General features: G+C 43.8%; 1 protein-coding gene across 2 annotated transcripts in view; it reads left to right on the top strand.

Moving 5' to 3' along the window:
- The first annotated feature begins 3814 nt into the window (after window positions 1-3814).
- The window catches only part of mmp28 (matrix metallopeptidase 28), a 97059-nt gene continuing 80835 nt past the window's right edge, over window positions 3815-20038 (top strand). The window contains exon 1 of one of the 2 annotated variants that reach the window (XM_068010099.1): window positions 3815-4248. In XM_068010099.1, coding sequence (XP_067866200.1) covers window positions 4099-4248 — 150 coding nt within the window. In that variant the 5' untranslated portion in view covers window positions 3815-4098. The remainder of the gene's footprint in view (window positions 4249-20038) is intronic. The other variant, XM_068010098.1, reaches the window with a different exon arrangement.

Genomic DNA, 20038 nt, shown 5'->3' with positions numbered 1-20038 from the left:
AGTTGAGATTTTCCTGAAGGTAGAACACAACAGACAGGTTGTGCTGTAAACTCATGCTCTAAGAATCCTCGAACTCATTTTACTCAGGATTATTAAAAGGGCAAGGCTTTCATCCCTGACCAGCCATTTATCAAAATAGTTTTCTTATATATTTCTTGTGAAGTATCAAAATTTAAGTACTTTCCTTTTACATTGGTACCTGTTACAAGTTAAATACACGAAAAATATGGCATTACAGTTGGTACTTAAGTCACGCACTGCTTCCAGCATTTTCTTATTTTTAACAGGTTATACATGAAACATTATCTTGTCTGTTGCCTCTGCAGATGCTGCCTTTCATCAAAGCTGAAAAATGAATAGCATTTAAATAGGACCAGGGTCACTCCATAGTCGCCTCACAGCGACCAAAACAACACGGAAGGCAGCAGTTACGGGTAATAAGTCCAGCTCAATCATTGGCCTTTATAGCCACTCCAGGCGCTGCTTCACAAACCACTGACCACCTCCAGGCGCTTACCCATTGTCTCTCGAGACAAGGAGGCCAAAGAAGAAGAAGAAGGACCAGCGCAATGGGAAGGGGAGGGAAAAACATGGAAGTATGGATAGAATCACCTGAGAGGTCTTTAAAAGCAGGTAGTGATTAAGTGGTAGCAATGATTATAATGAGAAGAAATGCAATAAGAGACTTGAATGGTTGGAGACAAACAGCATATGAATAGCTGGGGTAACAGTGTGAAATTAAAATAACTGCCATGCTTTGGAAGGGATTCTTGAGAAAATTTACAATTAATTGTAAACCTAATAAAATCCCACTGAGCAATGTGTTTCAATATGCCAAACTACTTTGGCTTTATAGATGACTCAACCAGTTTGTCTATTGAGTATCTGGAGTCCTAGTAAGCAGGAAAGTCTCAAGTTCAAATTCAAGTCTCTGCTGAGCCAGTTGCAGTAGCCTTAAGATGCTATGATGGGCAAACATGCTCATGGTCCAGTCGGGAAAAGCAGCCAGGGCTCCTTCTGATTGCTGGCCAGTGATCTCCATCTGGAAGTATGGGTATACATTTTTGGGTGAGAATAAAATTGGGATGGCTGTGATGGATTTTAGCCTACTGATGTTCACTGTCAAGCATTGTGCATAAAGAATGGTCAATTGGTGAGGTGCAGGTGTTCCCCAAATGGCAGTTGTCTATGTCAGCAAGGTTCAATGTCTTAGAGGACAAGAGAAAATTGCAGGGGGAAAATACTTTTGTTTTTTTTCCCCCAGTAGTTAAACTCCCAATTCGTTAATTTCTTCATAAATGGAAAAAACTAGCATTTACATAAGGCCTTCATGTCCTTGATGTTCTAAAGTGCTGTACAGCCAATACGTTACTTTTGAAATGCTGTTGTGCAGGAAAATATGGCTGCCCATTTGCGAACAGCATTGAGATAAATGGCCAAATAATCTGTTGGTGGTCCTTACTCCTTTTCCAGTAGTTCTATGGGATTTTTTATTTTGCACCTACCTTGAACAGGCAAGACAGGGCCTTGGTTTTAATGCCTTATCTGAAAGGCAGCACCACTTACAGTTGAGCACTCAGTGCTGCAGTGAAGTATGAACCTAGATTATGTGTTCAAGTACAAAAGTGAAATACTGGGAATGCTGGAAAGTTGAAATAAAAACCAAAAATGCTGGAAACACTCAGCAGGACTTGACAGCAACTGTGGAGAGGGAAACAGTTAATGTTTCAGGTCTGTGATCTTTCATCAGAACTGGAAAAGTGCTCAAGTGTCTAGGGTGGGACTAGAAGCCACAACCTTCCGTCTCAGCAGTGAGACCACTACTAACTGGGTACTCTCCCAACAAGTCACAAGGTCATGGTTGTTCGGCACTAAGTAAAGTCTGAACTATGTTGAATTTTACAAATCTTACCAAGGTGGACGTTGCACTAACTGGTTTCAGATGCTGCATTGTCTTTCTGGTATCAATAATATAGGCAAATGGAGCACCGAGGCTTTGGGAATGAATTCTGAAGATTGGAAAATTTACAAACATAGTTTTCTAGAAATATGAAACTGCTCACAGCCTTCGCAGGTTCACTTCTATGTTGGAATTGATAAGAACCAGTGGCAGTTGTGGAGAAGTCTACAGGGTGTCCTATCTAAACAGCTAAACAGTTAACTAAACACTTCAAGGAGTGATTCCTGCCCCCACTAACACCGCCACCTGCACCCCTAACAAAGATTGACCAGTGAAGTTGTTAAATCCTACATTCAAGCAAAATAGAGTTTCTGTGTTCACTGTAGGAAAATAATGAAAGCCAACAAACTTACATCAGCAGGTACATTTCAATTGCACTTGGGTTGTAATGAGCTGCAAGGAGATCCTCTCCACTAGGATACAAACACTTTTCTGCAGTTACAGTTTCCATTGTTACAGTCAAGTTCAGCATACTGCACTGTGAAATCACATGCCATGCAGTCTATGGTAGATCAATGGTGGGTGACTGACTGACTGACTGACTGGGGTATTGCACTGAGGATTAGTCAGTGAATATGTATTCGTTACTGGCAATGTGTCAACAGATGATGAACAGACTGAAAGGTATGTGATAGTACATGGTAAATGATATGGGATGCAATACATTCTGACAAATTTCCGCTCACTAATGATAGGAAAGTGGGAATATACTGAAGGAAAGCTTTAACCAAAATAGTGAAGTTCACAAAGCCTAGGTGGAGATGAGTGATACTTTAAACATTGACTTGTACTACTTTACACTTGCAAACCTTTCACGAGGCTTAGCGCATAGCGTGTCCTTTATAAAAGAGGCAGAGAGGTGGAATGACTTAACTGATTGCTGGAGCCTGTGCCGAGCGTTGGAAATTCTATTAGCACTTCTGCATTTAGTGCTTTGGTTGTTTGGGTTGTAGGAAATCAATATCTGTGCTCTGACTCCCTGTATTTACTTTGTAAAATCTGCCTCCCTTAATCAGATGACCAAATCGTAGAATCACATGTTCACAGAGTTGACTTCCATCAAACTCAGGACCCAGTTGATAGCACTTTTACCTCTGAGTTAGAAGGTTGTGGGCTTTAGAGAATTGAGTATAAAAATCAGAGGTGCCGTCTTTCGGATGAGATGTTGTTATCAAGGTCCTGTCTGCGCTCCTGGGTGGAGATAAAAGATCCTATGACAATATTTCAAGGAAGATCAGGGAAGTTATCGCTGGTGCCTTGACCAATTAGTATTCCTCAATCAACATCACTAAACAAACAGATTACCTGGTTGTTAATCTCATTGCTGTTTGTAGACACTTGCTGTGTGCCAATTGGCTGCCATGTTTTCTACATTACAACAGTGACTATGCTTCATAAGTACTTCATTGGCTGTAAAGTGCTTTGGGACATCATGAAGTTGTGAAAGGCGCTATATAAATGCAAGTCTTTCTTTCTAACAGAAACACTAAATGTAAAGAAGTCTTACCCGCAATTGTGCCCCAACACAAGTTTTTCAAACACCTGAATCAACTTTGTGACAGAGCTGCTCTTGGCTGCAGTTATATCATTTTTTAAATATTGCTACAAAGTTGTCAGTATATCTCCTGACCTTATCTGGAACTACAATCACTTGTGTAAAAAAACTATGAGCTCAAGTATGACTGCGAAACCACAAATGCAAAAGTGCACCAGCTACACATCACAATATGCAGTATAACTGTGGTCCAAAGGAATTGTATCCAGTTGTCATGTCACACACACAAGCATTGCCCTTTTAAAGGCAGGCTGGGCGGTTACTTCTGGTCCCCGTTAGCCGGCAAGTTCATGGGTGGTGCTAATAACTGCTGTTGGTTCATATTCTTTCTGATTACAGTCTTCCCGCAGCCAAAACACACACACACACCCTGGCATCCCGAGTGCTTAAAAAGTCAATCCCCGAGTTATTAAAGGAAGAAATAGGATTCCAGGAGATCTTAAAGAGAGTGAAGGATAGAAAAGGTGCTCTCAAGGGTGTTCTCTCTCATAGAAATGACTGCACAGATCGCTCCTGAACAACTGGACCGTTTAGAAATAAACCAGCTCCTTTGAACAGACTTTTTTTGGGGTTGGAGCGCAGGATGAGTTCACAAGGTTTACTCCAGCGTTTCCTAACTTTGGAAATACTTTGTGTCGTTTTTCTCTTATTTACCTCTACCCCGTGTGTACCCGTGGACCAGAAACCCGAGAGCACTGCACGAAGCGAAGATCTGCAACTGAAAGCAACAGTGGTATGTATCCCCTCACTGAGCTGAATTCTATCTGTGTTTCTTTAAGACAGGTTCAAGTTCACAGGATCATCTGGGAAATCCAACCCTATGGGTGTTGACCGTCTGAGTAGTGATGTTTTAACAGCAGGAATGCAGTCTGTCCGTTCTCGTTAACTTATACATTTTAAAAGCTTTTCTAAGATTTGCAATAGTTCCCCTGACTCGACAGCCCATGTGTATACATTTGAGATTCTGCCTCATTGCAGCCGCCACTTGTGTCCCAGCCCTGGATATGTTCTGTTTAAGAAAAAAAGGCACCACATTCCCTGGGATTAAAATCTTGTAAAACTGTATAGAACACTCGCCCTTCGCTTCAGGACGACCGTTCCATTCCTCCTTGCACATTACCTGTTTATCTGGTGATACAAAAATTCTGGCCCCTTTATACTGAGCTCTGTGAACCAGTGGAAGTCAGTTCTGCCAAGATAAGTATAACTGTCATCGTCTAATGCCCTGTATGGTCATAACGAACCATTTGTGTGTCCCACAAGAATGAATTATTGGTGAAACTAATAGGCTTTTACTGAGTTTCAACTGGTGATACCAACCTACCCCAATTCACTTCAAATATCGTACCATTTTCAGTAAGTGTTCCATCGATGGGCTTGTAAAATGATTCTGTTTAATAAACATTTCACTCAAAGCTTGCTGGTCTATTGGAATCAGAAAGAAGCTGAGAACAGCAGACTACAAGGTTCGTTAAAGAAAACACAATGATAGAATCTTACAGCACAGAAGGAGGCCATTTGGTCCATCGTGCCAGTGCCAGCCCTCTGAAAGAGCTATCCAATTATTCTCACTCCTCTGCTCTTTCTCCATTTTCAATGATGGAATAATACAATGCAGTGATATTTTGGAAAGTTTAAAATGTGGAGCTCAGTTAGTAGACTCCGGGTGCAGTCCACAGTCTATACAGAGACAGCTGATCTGCACAGTGACGGTGGAGCGGGGTCTGTGCAACACCTGGCCTGAGCTTGGGAGGGGAAATTCAACCAGGATCCCTATTGCTATTTGCCAGCCAGTGGGCACAGTTTTTGCTTTCAGTTGGTTTCCCGTTCTGACAGTGAACCATCCATTTCCTCCACCCCACTCCCACTGCATTTTGAGGTCCCGGCCCTCATTTCTATTTGGCAGGTGAGGTGTGAGGAGCCAATTAGGCACCTTGATGCAACTCGCCAGATGAGGCCTCAGGAGCAGGCCAGGAGGGTTAGGGCGGGGGTAAATGAGGCCATCCCGAGGCAGCTGAAGCCTAAATTCATTTTAAGGGCCCTGGAGGAGTTCTCCTGCTACTCTGGAGCCCACAAAAATAATCTGAAAGTTAGCTTCATTGGGCACTTCAGTTCCTTCGCCTGTGGGAATGGTTGGAGTGGGCGTGGCACAGGCTCTGCCCAGTCCCAATCTAAAATGGCAATTGGGTTCCTATTTACATTGTAGTACAGCAATTTTCATATTAAAAGGGGCCTATTGCCTGGAACAGGCAGCGCTTTGAACCCCTGGTGGTGGGCCCTTTCAAACTGGCACCAGCCGCATTGCTCAGTTTTTTTTTAACAGGGTGATAAAGCTTTGAGGCCATTTTGAAGCTGTTACTGTCCGGTTAACGCTAGGGGAAGGGAGAGAGAATCAACCCCAATAACATTAGCCTATAAAGCACTGAGCCCGACTTTGATGACCCCCAACACCCCACACCCAATGGTTGGCCATCTAAGCTCACACACGAAGAGGGCCATTTGGGTGAGGCACCATAGGTTCGAGCTGTATGACTCCACATAATACATGGGCTGCATTTTAATACATCTAGTCAGCCCAGGTCAATAGCCACACTAAAACGTTCATTGTTAGCACAAGAGCACAACCAGACTTAGTCAATAATGACAGGTTTTAGTTTATTTTTTTGGGTGGGAGATGGATTTTGATTAGCCAAATCCATTTTATAATTAATGGCTTTTATTGTGTGTTAATCCTCGTTTCATCGATGAATCATATTGGCTACTTGTAGCACTACTTTGGCAAAGTAACATTCTGTATAAGAGAAACAGTGAAACAGGAACAGAAAATCTTGGGAATATTGAACCGGTCAGTCAGCACCTAAAAAAAGACAGGAGGCTTAATGGGTTGGGTAAGACTTCATGAGAAGTTTGCCCTTTCACCTCTGTCGCCTCACCGGCATGTCTACTGCATGGCAGAAAACACCAAATCTCTTAAAAGAAAACATGTTCAGCGTAAAGTATTAGAAATATTTGGCAGCAATTCAGTCTCACCGTTCTGCTGGCGTTCAAAAGAAAGTGGAGTCTCATTCTTGTGGTTTAGTATTGTCTGGAGAACTTACTTGTATTATTACTGTTTTGTAACTGACTTGACAACCAGCAATTTGTTTTATATACACATGCTCGAGTGGTCCAAACCCCCTACTGTGAAGTTCTGAAGTGTATACCTAAAATACAACAAAGTGCAACATATCCCATTATTACTCTTACAGTTGTAGTGTCGTATGTAAGTAGTGGTATTGTATAGTATTGTAGTCATGCAGATTGGAAACAGAAAGAGTGTGTTGAAGTGATTGCTGTTAGCAGCATAGCAAAATGATGCAACAAAACTTAAACAATATACTGTGGGTGCTGCAAAGTTGAAATGGAAACAGAAAATGCTGGAAAACACTCAGCAGGCTTTTGTGGAGAGAGAAACAGAGTTAATGTTTCATGTGGACCAGCTTTCATCAGACCTGGAAGATGTTAGAGATGAACAGCTTTTAAGCAAATAGAGTGCCAGGCAGAAGGAGGTGATAATGTGACAAGTATCGAAACAAAAGATGGGTCCAGAGGAGATGTAAATGCCACAAAGTGTGTTTGGTTTTGTACTTCAATTAACAGGACTGCTCAATTTTAAATGTTTTTATATATCAGAATGTTCTTGGGTTGCTCCTGTGCAATATTAAAAACTTAAAGAGCTTTAAAAGCATTGAAACAAGACCATTCAGTAAGTGTACACAGTCATAGCTAAACCATACAGATTAGGTCCCAGATTCAGTTCCTAGGACTGTGCTGTGAGCTCATCTAAGCCAGGTGCCAGGACTTGGTCCCACCTCCGTCTGGGCTCTTCCAGTTGAATTGTTTTTTTGTTGAATGGCTACAGCACAGAAGGAGGCCTTTTGGCCCATTGTATCTGTGCCGCTCTCTGCAAGAGCAACTCACCTAGTCCCACTGCCCTGCCTTTTCCCCATCGCCCTGCAAATTCTTTCTCTTCAGATAATTATTCAATTCCCAGTCGTCCCCAATCCAAGCCAATATTTATCACTCAATGGACATCACTAAAACAGATTATCTGGTTATTATCACATTGGTTGTGGGAGCTTGCTATGCACAAGTTGGCTGCCCAATTTCCGACATTACAACAGTGACTATGCTGCAAAAGTACTTCATGATTGTGAAGTGCTTTGGGACATCCTGAGGTTATGAAAGGCACTATATAAATGCAAGCCCTTTTTGTAATTAACATTGTGTGTGTTTTTTTGTGAATGGATGTTGTCTGAGGACAGGATTTGAGCCTGACTTTGGTATTACAGTTCAATGGACTACTGGTAATCAGGAGTCCAATTTCTATCACTGGAGGGGGTGGGGTGGGGGGGGGGGGGCGGGGCGCGGTTCTTCCTGTTCTCCCACAGTAAACCCAGTGAAAAATTAATGGAAACCTCAAAGAAATGGCACATGGACAGCTGAGGTTACGGCAGGAGATTAGGAGAATCCCTAGGATACTGCTGTCAAAGCCTGCATGTGAATGATAGCCACTTGGGCAAAGTACCACAAGGCAACTGTTTGACATGCCAGTTATCAAGAAGAGGGAGAATATTTGGGTGCCTGGAGAAGATTTTGCAGTTTTTGTTATGTTCTCAAATATTTCCTATCTGATTATTGTTCACAGTCAATCTGTACTGAAAACCACCACCTTCAGAATATGCACAGTCCATTGCTCCTGAAGTGGAGTACTCCCATTTACCAAGGGAAGACTGACCAGGGCTTGTGGTTTTGGTGGGGTGGAGGGCTGTTCTGTGCAGAGTGGATTTTAAGTGCTGTTTTCCTGCACTAATAAAAATCCCTGCAGTACAATTGTGAACATTTACAACAATACCAGGATTAAATGCTGCACAATACAACAGTCCCACTGTCTCTGAATGTGTGTGCTTTAGTCTTCTGCCATTATAAACTGGCGTGATGCATACAGGCTGAAAACCAATATTGCCTGTCAACATGGTGAACAAGAGCTGTGACAGGAGAGCAATCAAGCAAGGTGAAATTGCTCAAACCGAATTATTAATCCTAATTTACTTAATTAGACTTTTTCTCTGCTCTCGAATCAAATGACTTCTGGGAAATTGTGCACGTCTCTTTATCAGAATTGAGTATGGGAAATGAGTTCAATGTGAACAAACATATTAAATCCATTATCATATTTCTGGAACACCAGTTAATCTGCATGAGAATGTCTCTGGGTTTGCTAACAGAAGTAGTTCCAATAAGCAATTCATTTTGGGGATAAGGGCATTGCCAGTTTTTATTATCCACCCAAATAGAGTCATAGAATCATTAACTGCCCCTGAGAAGATGGGGCCTTTCACCTTGAACTGTTGCAGTATAATTCTTTGTAGTGGGTTGAGTGGCTCATTTGACTTTTTCAGCGGACAGTTAAGAGTCAACCATGTAGGTCTGGGACTGGACTCGCATACAGGCCAGACCAGGTAAGGACAGCAGGTTTCCTTCCCTAAAGGACATTAGTGAAAAACAATCTGAAAGCTTCACTGTCACCTTTTACTAATACCAGATTTTTAAAAAATGAAATTCAAATTCTCAAACTGTCATGGTGGGATTTGATCTCACTGGATTATTAGTCCAGGCTTTTGGATTACTATTCAAGTAACTATACTACTGTACCCTGAAATAAAAGCAAAATACTGCGGATGCTGGAAATCTGAAATAAAAACAAGAAATGCTGGAACCACTCAGCAGGTCTGGCAGCATCTGTGGAAAGAGAAGCAGAGTTAACGTTTCGGGTCAGTGACCCATCACCCCGAAACGTTAACTCTGCTTCTCTTTCCACAGATGCTGCCAGACCTGCTGAGTGGTTCCAGCATTTCTTGTTTTTATTACTGTACCCTGAAGTGTGTTCCTGCTACTATGTGTTGTAGAGCCACAGATTATTTTATGGTAGCTTTAATAAAGATTTAAAAAAAAGAGAAATACCTTACTGGGTGAATACAACCTGTTGCAGCTTTGACAGAGACTAATGTGGTACAGCAGTGGCAAGAGTTTTCAGTGCAGTCTACTTGAATTGTTGGAAGCACTGCCCCTTTAAGAATATCAGCTTGGCGACCCTTTCCAGCTGCTAGATGTTGCCAGCAAAGTCACCAGAGGGCAGCACTGAGGTCATTGAATATGTTCTTACCTGATCATGACTCAGGAGGCAGCTGGCACTTAACCCTTTGAGCACTGACTTACTGGAAACCGAATCATTCAAAAATGCAATGATAAAAATGAAATATGTTGTATGATTTTGTAAGTTTTTAAAATATTAATTTAATTTCGAACACAAGGGAGAACAAAATCCAAGCTAATACTGCAGGTAATTTGTTCTGTGTCCCCTGCTGTGCTGGCAGTATTAAACACCTCACTGGATATAGAGTAATTGATTTCTGTCATTGGGCTACAGGCTGTATTGTAATTTCATGCTTTGAATGTTTTTATGAACCATGGGAGCAAAGGCCAAACTTATTGTAATTCATCAATCTCTGGATCCCCAGACTGACTCTGTGTAAAGCTGACAAGAATGGCTCACAAGTCACCAATCACTCAAATTGATTCAAAAATCTGAGCTATTTCAATGTGCGTCATTCTTCAGAAATAAACACAGCTCCTAGTTGTTTCAACAAGTTTGCAAGTTACCTCACCGATGATGCAAACTGCCACTCCTAGCATTGCTCCACATTTTGACAGCTCTGAAATTTGCAACCATTGACCTGACCTCTGCTGCCCCTCTATATATACCCAGAGGGCGAAAGGCCTTGTGCAATGGATTGCACAGACCCTGAAAGGATATTATAACCCTTCATAATGTGATTACTTGACTGCTAGAAGAGTGTTACATTTCAAATAATAATACCCGGGAGTGAATTATTAAAAGCTGAAATTCACTTGGGGAAGGGGTGAAGTGAAAAGGGATGGGGGAGTGAAGTTGGTCAGCAGTGTGAAATGGGCTCATAGTGAATCAGTAGCTGATTTTTCACAGTGCCTGATCTTTCCACTGAAGTTCACAAAACGATAGTTCAAACTCTTTTTGGAGACTCGTTGGAGTCTCTCTGTGGCTTTTGCTCAGTTTGAAGTTGAAAATTTGGCAATGTTTTCCAAGTCAATGGAATATAAAAACTGCCACAGGGAAAAATCTGCTGCTGCCTCACTACAAGCCTGTTGGTGCTGCTGCTGTAGATTAATTCCACCCCCTGGTGTCTCTGAAAATTTAAAACTTATGGCCTTCACTATTGTGAATGTGATAACTCACAGCAGGCCCAATGATAACCACAATGTTAAGTGCGCACGTGGGCTGCCCACCTTGCATCTTGTCCACTGTAAAAGGTGGAAAACCTCTCCCTCCCAGAGCTTAACTTCCAGTCTGGCATCCAGTTCATCAAATTCTCTCTTTAAAAGTACGTAACTGCTAAGACTCTGAGCCCTATTATTTTGTTTTGAAGAAACTAATGTCTTCTGTGAGTCAAATGTTAGTTACTTGTGGTCTTCTTTAATTCTGGTAAAATAATTTGGCAGCCAGGCACCTGTAATGATTGGTTAACTAAATAGTCAAATTTATTTTCAAGGAATATGATTACACAGAAGCAAAAAAAGTACAGCAGGTAGCCGGCAGTATAACATTTGATTTGCCCAAATATTAAACTGCTTCAAAACAAAACTAATAGAGTTCAGATGCTTAGCAGTTACACCCAAGATCAGAAATGGAGCCTTTAATGAAGATAACATGGGTGCCAGACTATAGAAAGCGCACTCACTACCGCAACACAGAAACAAACAGCCAAGCAGGGAACTGAACATCCTAGAACTGGTGCCCAGGTAAGCTCCTGAAACAAACTGTACTGGAGGTTTCACCTGGTCTGAGACTCCTTTGATGGTTGCAGCAATCAAGGATAACAAACAGTGTCTCCCTCTGATTTCCTTTGATGGGCGAATCCAGAAGAAGAGATCGAGGAGTTCGAAATTGGATAATCCCCAAAATCTGGCACAGATCTGGCACTGATTGCCGCTTGATTGACAAGTAGGCAGCACAGCAACTTTGTGCTGCCTGCTCATTATAATGATTTCTGCATGCACCTAGCACTAATTGCACTGTTCATTGGTTCACAGGTTAGAAGGGGGCCCAAAATCGAACTTCCTGGCGCTTCTTAAAGCTAGCCTGTGCCTCATAAAGGGGAGGTGCATTGTGGCTGGAGCAGATGCTGGAATTCATGTAGGAAGTGAATTTGGCCTGGGAAACAGTGAAGAATGGTACAACCTGGCAGAGAGAAACCTCCCCTCTAATTTTTTTTTATTGGTCACTGCTTATTCATTTAAGTGAGTGGTACCTTTAAATTTTTTTGTGTGACCGCGTACATGTGGTATCTTAAAGGGGATGACTTGTGCACAGCCTGGAAAATAGAAGCGAGATCCTGTATCTGCAGAAGACCCTCCAGGCACAAACTCAGAAAGGGAGTGGGAGCAGATGAACATGGAGGTCAATGCCAGGAGCCTAGCCTCAAGGACCCGGATGCAATGCTACAAGAAGTCAATGACTTCATACGAGTGGCCAAGGTCAGTGAATGCCTCTACAAATGTCATATCCCATCAACTGCACCACCAGCCTCAGAGACTGCTCAATACACCACACCCCCAACACTCACCCATCATCAATCTATAACAATCAGGACTCACAGCTAACATTTATATGCTCCACCACACTCCCTCACATTTATCAATGCTGCTAGCCTCACAGTCACATCTCAAACCTTGCACACACTCCCACTATTCAACCACATCACCCAAACAAATTGCACTACACCCACTGATACACCTCCCAGTCTCTTGCAGGACAAGCAGCAGGAACTAACCAGAGGGAAACAGGTGAATGTCCTAAGCCCATGGAGGAGATGTTGCTGACCATTATTGGAATGGTAATTGCATGTTGAGCCCTTGCTAGCAGTGGGCTGAATCAATTGAAGATAACAGTTCCTTCATAACCAATTCTCCTTTTCACATCCCACTTCGCCCACATCCCACAATCACATGTGATTTACAAGCTGTGAATGGTGTAAACATGCATCTCTTGCTTCCCCACTGCCGCCCCCCCCACTTTTTGCTGGTCACAACCCTACCCTCGTACCTTTCTCCATTCAGATATCATCAACTACTACCTGCCCAGGCAGTGGAGGAACAGCAAAAGAAACTGATGAAGCCACACAATCACTCAATTCTATACTCACAGCCACCAGCTCAGATACTGATACTGCGCATCATTTAAAGGATACCAAAGAGGCAGGGTCTACACACGGTGAGAGATCGAGCACGACTGGCCAACAGCTAGGGCAGGGAACGAAGATAGCACCTGCGCCAGCTTGCCAGAGGGCGAGGTCACACATGAGTTCTGCTGAATAGGGCTCAGATGAAGACATCAATGGAAGAAAATTGTGAAATACTTGGCGCACTGGGAAGTCTACCAGAAAGCCTGTGGTCAATGTCAAGACACATGGAGGAGTGCAGTACCAAACTTGGCACAGGGCTTTGTGCTGAGCTTGGAGCCCATCCTCTCCAGCGAGGAACTCGTGGCTAACTCCATGAGAACACTTGTGGAACCGACCATGATGCAGCCTCTCAGCCAGCCTCCACTGCAGCACAAGTAGCTTCCACCAGAAGACTGAGTGCTGCATTGGAAGCTTAGACTGAAGTCATGCATGGTCAGCTTTCTGCCATGCAAGTTCAAACTGCTGCTGTCACGGCTAGAGATACCCTTATTCCGAGGGGCTTGCAGGGTGTCACAGCAGTCCATCATTCTGTCCTCCAACAGATTATTAGGATTGCTGAGGCACCAACCTGGGGGTGTGGCAGTGGATCCATGGAGTACGAATCTGTTGTCCTCTCTCAGGATGACCACTTTGCCAGTATCCTTGCTGTTACCTGTCAGCCAACCAGCCCAGATTGCTGCTGCCCATACCGAGGTGGTGCAGTCTGAAGCCAGGCCTTTTAGGCCAAGAGCTGTTCAAGGTTATCCTGCAAGGCCATCTGCAGTCTTCCCCATTGAAAGTCTGCAGCCTTCCACCAGCCATGCTGCAGCCACTGGGTGTAGCACTTTGTAGGAGCACTAGGACAGGCAGAGGCACACAGAAGACAGGCAATAATGGAATGCACAAGGGTGATCATGTTATTTTTGCCCAAAATATGGCATGATTTCATTTATAAATTTGATTTGGAATGTTTATTTTGTGGTGACTTTTATTTTTGCACTGAGACCAAGACCTTTACTATGAGATCATTAATTAATCGTGTCTCATTAAACATTGCCAGTTCCAAAATAGCCTGGACCTGGGTTGGTTCCAGAACATATTGTTCTAAGAAACTGTCCCTAATAGATTCTATGAGCTCATCCTCCAGGCTACCTTTGCCAATTTGATTAGTCCAATTCATATGAAGATTAAAATCACCCACGATTATAGCAGTACCTTTCCTACAAGCCCCCATTATTTCTTGATTTATATTCTGTCCTACAGTGTAACTACTGTTAGGGAGTCTATAAATTACTCCCACCAGTGACTTTTTTCCCTTGCTATTTCATATCTCCACCCAAACTGATTCTACATCTTGATCTTCCAAGCCAAGATCATTTCTCATTACTGTACTGATCTCATCTATTATTAACAGAGCTACCCCTCCTCCTTTTCCTGTCCTTCCAAATACCCTTGAATATTTAGTTCCCAGCCTTGGTCACCTTGCAACCACATCTCTGCGATGGCCATCGTATCATACCCATTTATTTCTATTTGTGCTATCAATTCATCCATCTTGTTACAAAAGCTGCATGCATTCAGATAAAGAGCCTTTAATTCTGTATTTTTTACCATTCTTCCCTACACTGACCTTATTTGCTGGTGCACTCTTATGTTTGTATGCTCTCTCCCTTCCTGTCACACTCTGGTTATCATTATCCATATCGCTACCCTGCACTATTGCCTTGTCCTTTCTTGTGACTTTCTAAATTTCCCTTCACCTGAACCCTCCCCTACAACTATATAGTTTAAAGCCCTCTTTACAGCCCTAGTTATACGATTTGCCAGGACACTGGTTCCAGCGTGGTTCAGGTGCAGACCATCCGAATGGTACAATTCCCTCTTTCCCCAGTATGTTACCAGTACCCCATGAATTGAAACCCATTTCTCCCACACCAATCCCTGAGACATGTATTAAACTCTCTGATCTTATTTATCCTATGCCAATTTGCTTGTGGTTCAGATAGTAATCCAGAGATTATTACCTTTGTGGTTCTACTTTTTAATTTAACTCCTAGCTGCTCATATTCCCTCAGCAGAACCTCTTTCTTATTCCTTCCTATGTTGTTGATACTCACATGGATCATGACAACTGGATCCAAGTTCCTCTCCAGCCCTGAGGAGATGTCACCGGGCAGGCAACATAGCCTTCGGGAGTCACGCTCTTGGCTGAAAAGAACAGTATCTATCCCCCTAACTATACTGCCCCCTACTACTACTACATTCCATTTTACTCTCCCCACTTGAATGGCCCCTTCACCACGGTGCTGTGGACAGTTTGTTCATCCTTCCTGCAGTCTTTGCTCTCGTCCACACGAGCTGCAAGAACCTCGAAACTGTTGGACAAATGCAAGGGCTGAGGCTCCTGCATTGCGACCTTCTGGATCCCCATACCTGCCTCACTCGTAGTCAAACTCTCCTGTCCGTGAGAATGGACCAAATCTGAAGTACCCATCCTAAGGAGTGTTACTGTCTCCTGGAACAAAGTGTCCAGGTAACATCCCCCCTCCCTGATGCATCGCAGTGTCTGAATCTCGGACTCCATGACATCAACTCTGAGCCGAAGTTCCTCGAGCTGCAGACACTTAGTGCAGATGTGGTTGCTGTGGATCACACTGGTGTCCACCAGCTCCCCCATGCTACAGCAGTAGCACATCACCTGCCCTGCCATCTCTATTGTGTTTATTTAACTAATTAGGTTTCAAGTTTAGAAATATCACTGATAATTTGTAGTTATATTAAGTAGTTTAACCACTTCAATTTTGTTGGGGGTGTGGAAAGGCTGAAGAAGGCCTTCCTGCCTAAAGGTCAATTGAGGCCCTTAAGTGGCCAGTTAATGGCCACTTAAGGGCCTCCTCGCCACCGCTAACATTTTACCGGTGGCTGGTGGGACCCCGCCACGTGGGGATGTCACCCAGTAAAACAAGGCAGCCTCCCTGTGGGCTGGTCGTGGGGGGGTGGCCCTCCTCAGTGACCCATGAAGGGCCTCTAATGGCAAAGGACACCTGTCTGCAAACAACCACCCCTTGCCGTCAATGACCACCCTCTCCCTCCCCCCTCACTGGGCCTTCTGGACTGGCCCTGACGAGTTCCGTGAGATCCGGGGCTCCAGCGCTGCTCCTGGTCCCAAGCCTCCTGTAGTACTGGCTGTGGCCACCACTCCCGGGGGCACTGCTGTTATGGGCAGGGCTGCCAGCCCTCTGATTGGCCAGCAACTCTTGGCGGCAGGCTCGCCGTCCTTAAAGGGCCAGGGACCCCGATGGCGGGCAGTTAATTGGCTGCTCACTGTGGAATTCAGCTGGGGATCCAAAATAGGACTGAAGCGAGGTCGCCCCTGCCTTCCAGTCTGTTGCTGGGACCCCCACCGTCCAGGTAAAATCCAGCTCCTCATTTCTAACATCAGAGCACTATATCATTGTGAGAACTATATTTCCTACTGTCAAGTTTCTGTTCAATAAAATATCCAAAATAAATGCGAAATGTGGGTAATTTTGTGCAGTAGAACCATTTACATTTACGTGTCACATTTTCTGTCATCTCCAGTATCCTTGGATTTAGACCCTTTAGGATGAGATGTTAAACTGTGGTAGCACCGTCTGCCCTCTCAAAAGGACATAAAAGAAATCAGGTGCTATTTCAAAGACTAGCAGGGGACTTGTTCTCGATCTCTTGGCCGATAGAGATCCCTCGACCAACATCACTAAAACAGATTTATCTCATTGCTTTTTGGATTTTGCTGTGTGGAATATTAGTTGCCACGTTTCCTTACATCACAACAGTGACTACACTTCAAAAAGTACTCGATGCATTGTAAAGCACTTTGGGTTGGGACATGCTGAGTCGTGGAAAGTTCTACTTAAATGCAGGTTCATTCATTATTGAGATAGGATGATTTTATACTCATTCAATGATGGGATTAAGATGCTTTATGCAATTCTTTGTTTGACCCTGGTAAGTTCTGGTCAAGTTTGTTTGGATGGAGGCTGTATGTGCTACAGAGGAAGAGGAGTGGGAGTATATATGGATATCTGTTGATTTTGAAGGTACAGCATCTGTTACTTTTCACCTCAGCTAATCTGCACCAGTGGATTCCAATCATTCCTCAGGTTTGTTGAAGAGGTGATGGGAAAATGGGACCTGATCCTTCCGACATATTGTAGACCTCTTTTGGTACAGCAATACTCGGGCCTGAACCTTCTAAGGAGTTAAAACTATCACAGATATTATGGTTTTATCAGTGTATCCTGGGCATGCCCATTAACAGTCTCTTCCACTTGTGTCAAAGGTAATTTATTGATCTTCTCCTGTGCATGAATAATGTATACATCACGGCCATCTGCTATCAGGGATTGACCAGAGCTGCCTCCTGAATCCAGGAATTCTGGGAGGCCACACAGACTGTATATCATGAATTCATTCCACTGTAATCAGGAGAAATTCCTGAACATGCTTGGCCAGGCTTTTCCTTCACTCTACCATTACTATCAAGCCAGGAGTCCAACCCTGGTTCAATGAAGAGTGCTGGAGTTCATGCACCAGGCATACCTCGAAATGAAGTGTCAACCTGGTGAAGCTACAACACAGGACTACAAGAACGCCAAACAGCAGAAGCAGCATGCAATAGACTGGGCTAAGCGATCCCACAACCAATGCATCAAATCTAAGCTCTGCAGTCCTGCCACATCCAGTCAGGAATGGTGGTGGACAATTAAACAACTAAAAGGAGGAAGCTGGACAAATATGCTCAACCTCAATGATGGGGGAGCCCAGCACATCAATGCAAAAGACAAGGCTGAGGCATTTACATCCATCTTCAGCCAGAAGTGCTGAGTGGATGATCCCTCTTGGTCTCGTCCTGAGGTCCCCAGCATCACAGATGCCAGTCTTCAGCCAATTTGATTCACTCCACCTGATAGCAAGAAATGACTGAAGGCACTGGATACTGCAAAGGCTATGGGCTCTGACAATATTCCGGCAATTGTACTGAAGACTTGTGCTGCAGAATTTGCTGTGCCCCAAACTAAGCTGTTCCAGTACAGCTACAACACTGGCATCTACCCGACAATGCGGGAAATTACCCAGGTCTGTCCTGTACACAAAAAGGAGGACAAATCCAATCCGACCAATTACCCATCAGTCTACTCTCAATCATCAGCAAAGTGATGGAAGGTATCGTCGACAGTGCTATCAAGCACTTACTCAGCAATAACCTGCTCACTGACGCTCAGTTTGATTCTGCCAGGGGCACTCAGCTTCTGACCTCATTACAGCCTTGGTCCAAACATGGATAAACATGAACTCCAGAGGTGAGGTGAGAGTGACTGCCCTTGACATTAAGGCAGCATTTGACCAAGTGTGACATTAAGGAGCCCTAGCAAAACTGGAGTCAATGGGAATCAGGGAGAAAACCCTCCACTGGTTGGAGTCATATCTAGTGTAAAGGAAGATGGTTCTGGTTGTTGAAGGTCAATGATCTCAGTCCCAGGACATCACTGCAGGAGTTCCTCAGGGTAGTGTCCTAGGCCCAACCATCTTCAGCTGCTTCCTCAATGACCTTCCTTCCATCATAAGGTGGGGATGTTCGCTGATGATTGCACAATGTTCAGCACCATTCGCGACTCCTCAGATACTGAGGCAGCCTGTGTCCATATGCAGGGAGACTTGGACAGCATTCAGGCTTGGGTTGATAAGGGGCAAGTAACATTCATGTCACACAAGTGCCAGACAATGACCATCTCAAACAAGAGAGAATCTAACCATCTCCCCTTATTGTTCAATGGCATTACCATTGCTGAATCCCCCACTACCAACAATCTGGGGTTACCATTGACCAGAAACTGAACTGATGTCCACATCCCATGAAAGAATTTTTAAAAATGGCCCTCAAGCAAAAGATAGTTTGTCGACATTGATGAAAGTTTAGTGAATATAGCAGATGTTACAGTTTATTGTTTCAGGTAAGCTATGTTGTCCTGGTTTGTGCACTTAAACACTGATAGATGACTTTGAAATATGTGGGGTGTATTTACCAAAGTATTTCTTTCCTTATCACACTCCTTCTCCTTGCCACAATAAATCTTGCTGTTCAAATTCTTGAGTTAATGGGTTTTTTCAGTGTGTAGAGGTCATTGTGTTGTAATTAAGTTTTACTTTGTGATATGACCTGTTTGTCAGCAAGTGCAAGTTACTGATGCTCTGTCCAAATTACAATGTGACAATGATAGAACAGTATCTCGCATTTCTGAATGGCCTTTAATCTCAAGGTCCTTCACATAGAGGAAACCTGGCATTAACCAGGAGCTTTGGAGCAGGGTTTAGGAGGTGACTAAAGACATGGTTGAAAAGTTAGATATGAAAGAGGCCTTTGAATGTGGGGAGAGATATGGCAAGGCTTTGGGAGTTCCAGAGCACTGGGGAGTAATGGCTAATGACTCTGCCATTAATGGTGGAGCAAAAGGAGGGATGCAGAGTATACTGGAGGAAGAAGAGCAGAGGGTACGGGTTGGTGCGTATGGCAGAGCAAAGTTAAAGAGCTAGGGTGAGGCCATGGAGGAGTTTATAGACAAGGATGAGAATGTTAAAATCGATATGCTAGGTTAATGGAGAGCCAGTGGAGGTTAGTGAAGATTGGGCTGATAGATATGGGATAGGATGTGACTGCAAAAATATGGATCAATTGGAGTTTCTGTCGGGTGAAGCTGGGGAGGATGTGAGGGCAATATCAGTGCCACTTCCTGCTCTTGCCCTGAACTGAAAAATTTCATTGACTTTGTTTCCAATTTCTACCCTTCTCTTGCCTTCACATGGTCCATCTCCAACTCTTCCCTCCCCTTCCTCAAATTCTCAGCTTATCCCCAGAAATGGAGACGATCAACCAATATTCACGATAAGCCCACAGCTACCTGGACTACACTTCCTCACATCCCACCTTCTGTAAGGACTCAATTCCATTCTCCCAGTTTCTCCATCTCCGTCGCATCTGATCGATGCAACCTTCCATACTAGCACTTCCAATATGTCTTTCTTGATCCTCAACCAGGGATGCCACCCCACCCCCTACAGGGGGCTTGACAGGGCCCTCAATCGAGTCTGAACTATTTCGTAAACTTCTGTTCTGACCCCTTCCCCTCCATGATAGGGTTCTCCTTGTCCTCACCTTCCACCCTACCTGCCTCTGTATTCAAC

The sequence above is a fragment of the Heterodontus francisci genome, chromosome 30, assembly GCF_036365525.1.
Source record: "Heterodontus francisci isolate sHetFra1 chromosome 30, sHetFra1.hap1, whole genome shotgun sequence".
In the NCBI taxonomy this organism is placed as follows: Eukaryota; Metazoa; Chordata; class Chondrichthyes; order Heterodontiformes; family Heterodontidae; genus Heterodontus; species Heterodontus francisci.
This window is presented reverse-complemented; position numbering and strand designations above follow the sequence as displayed.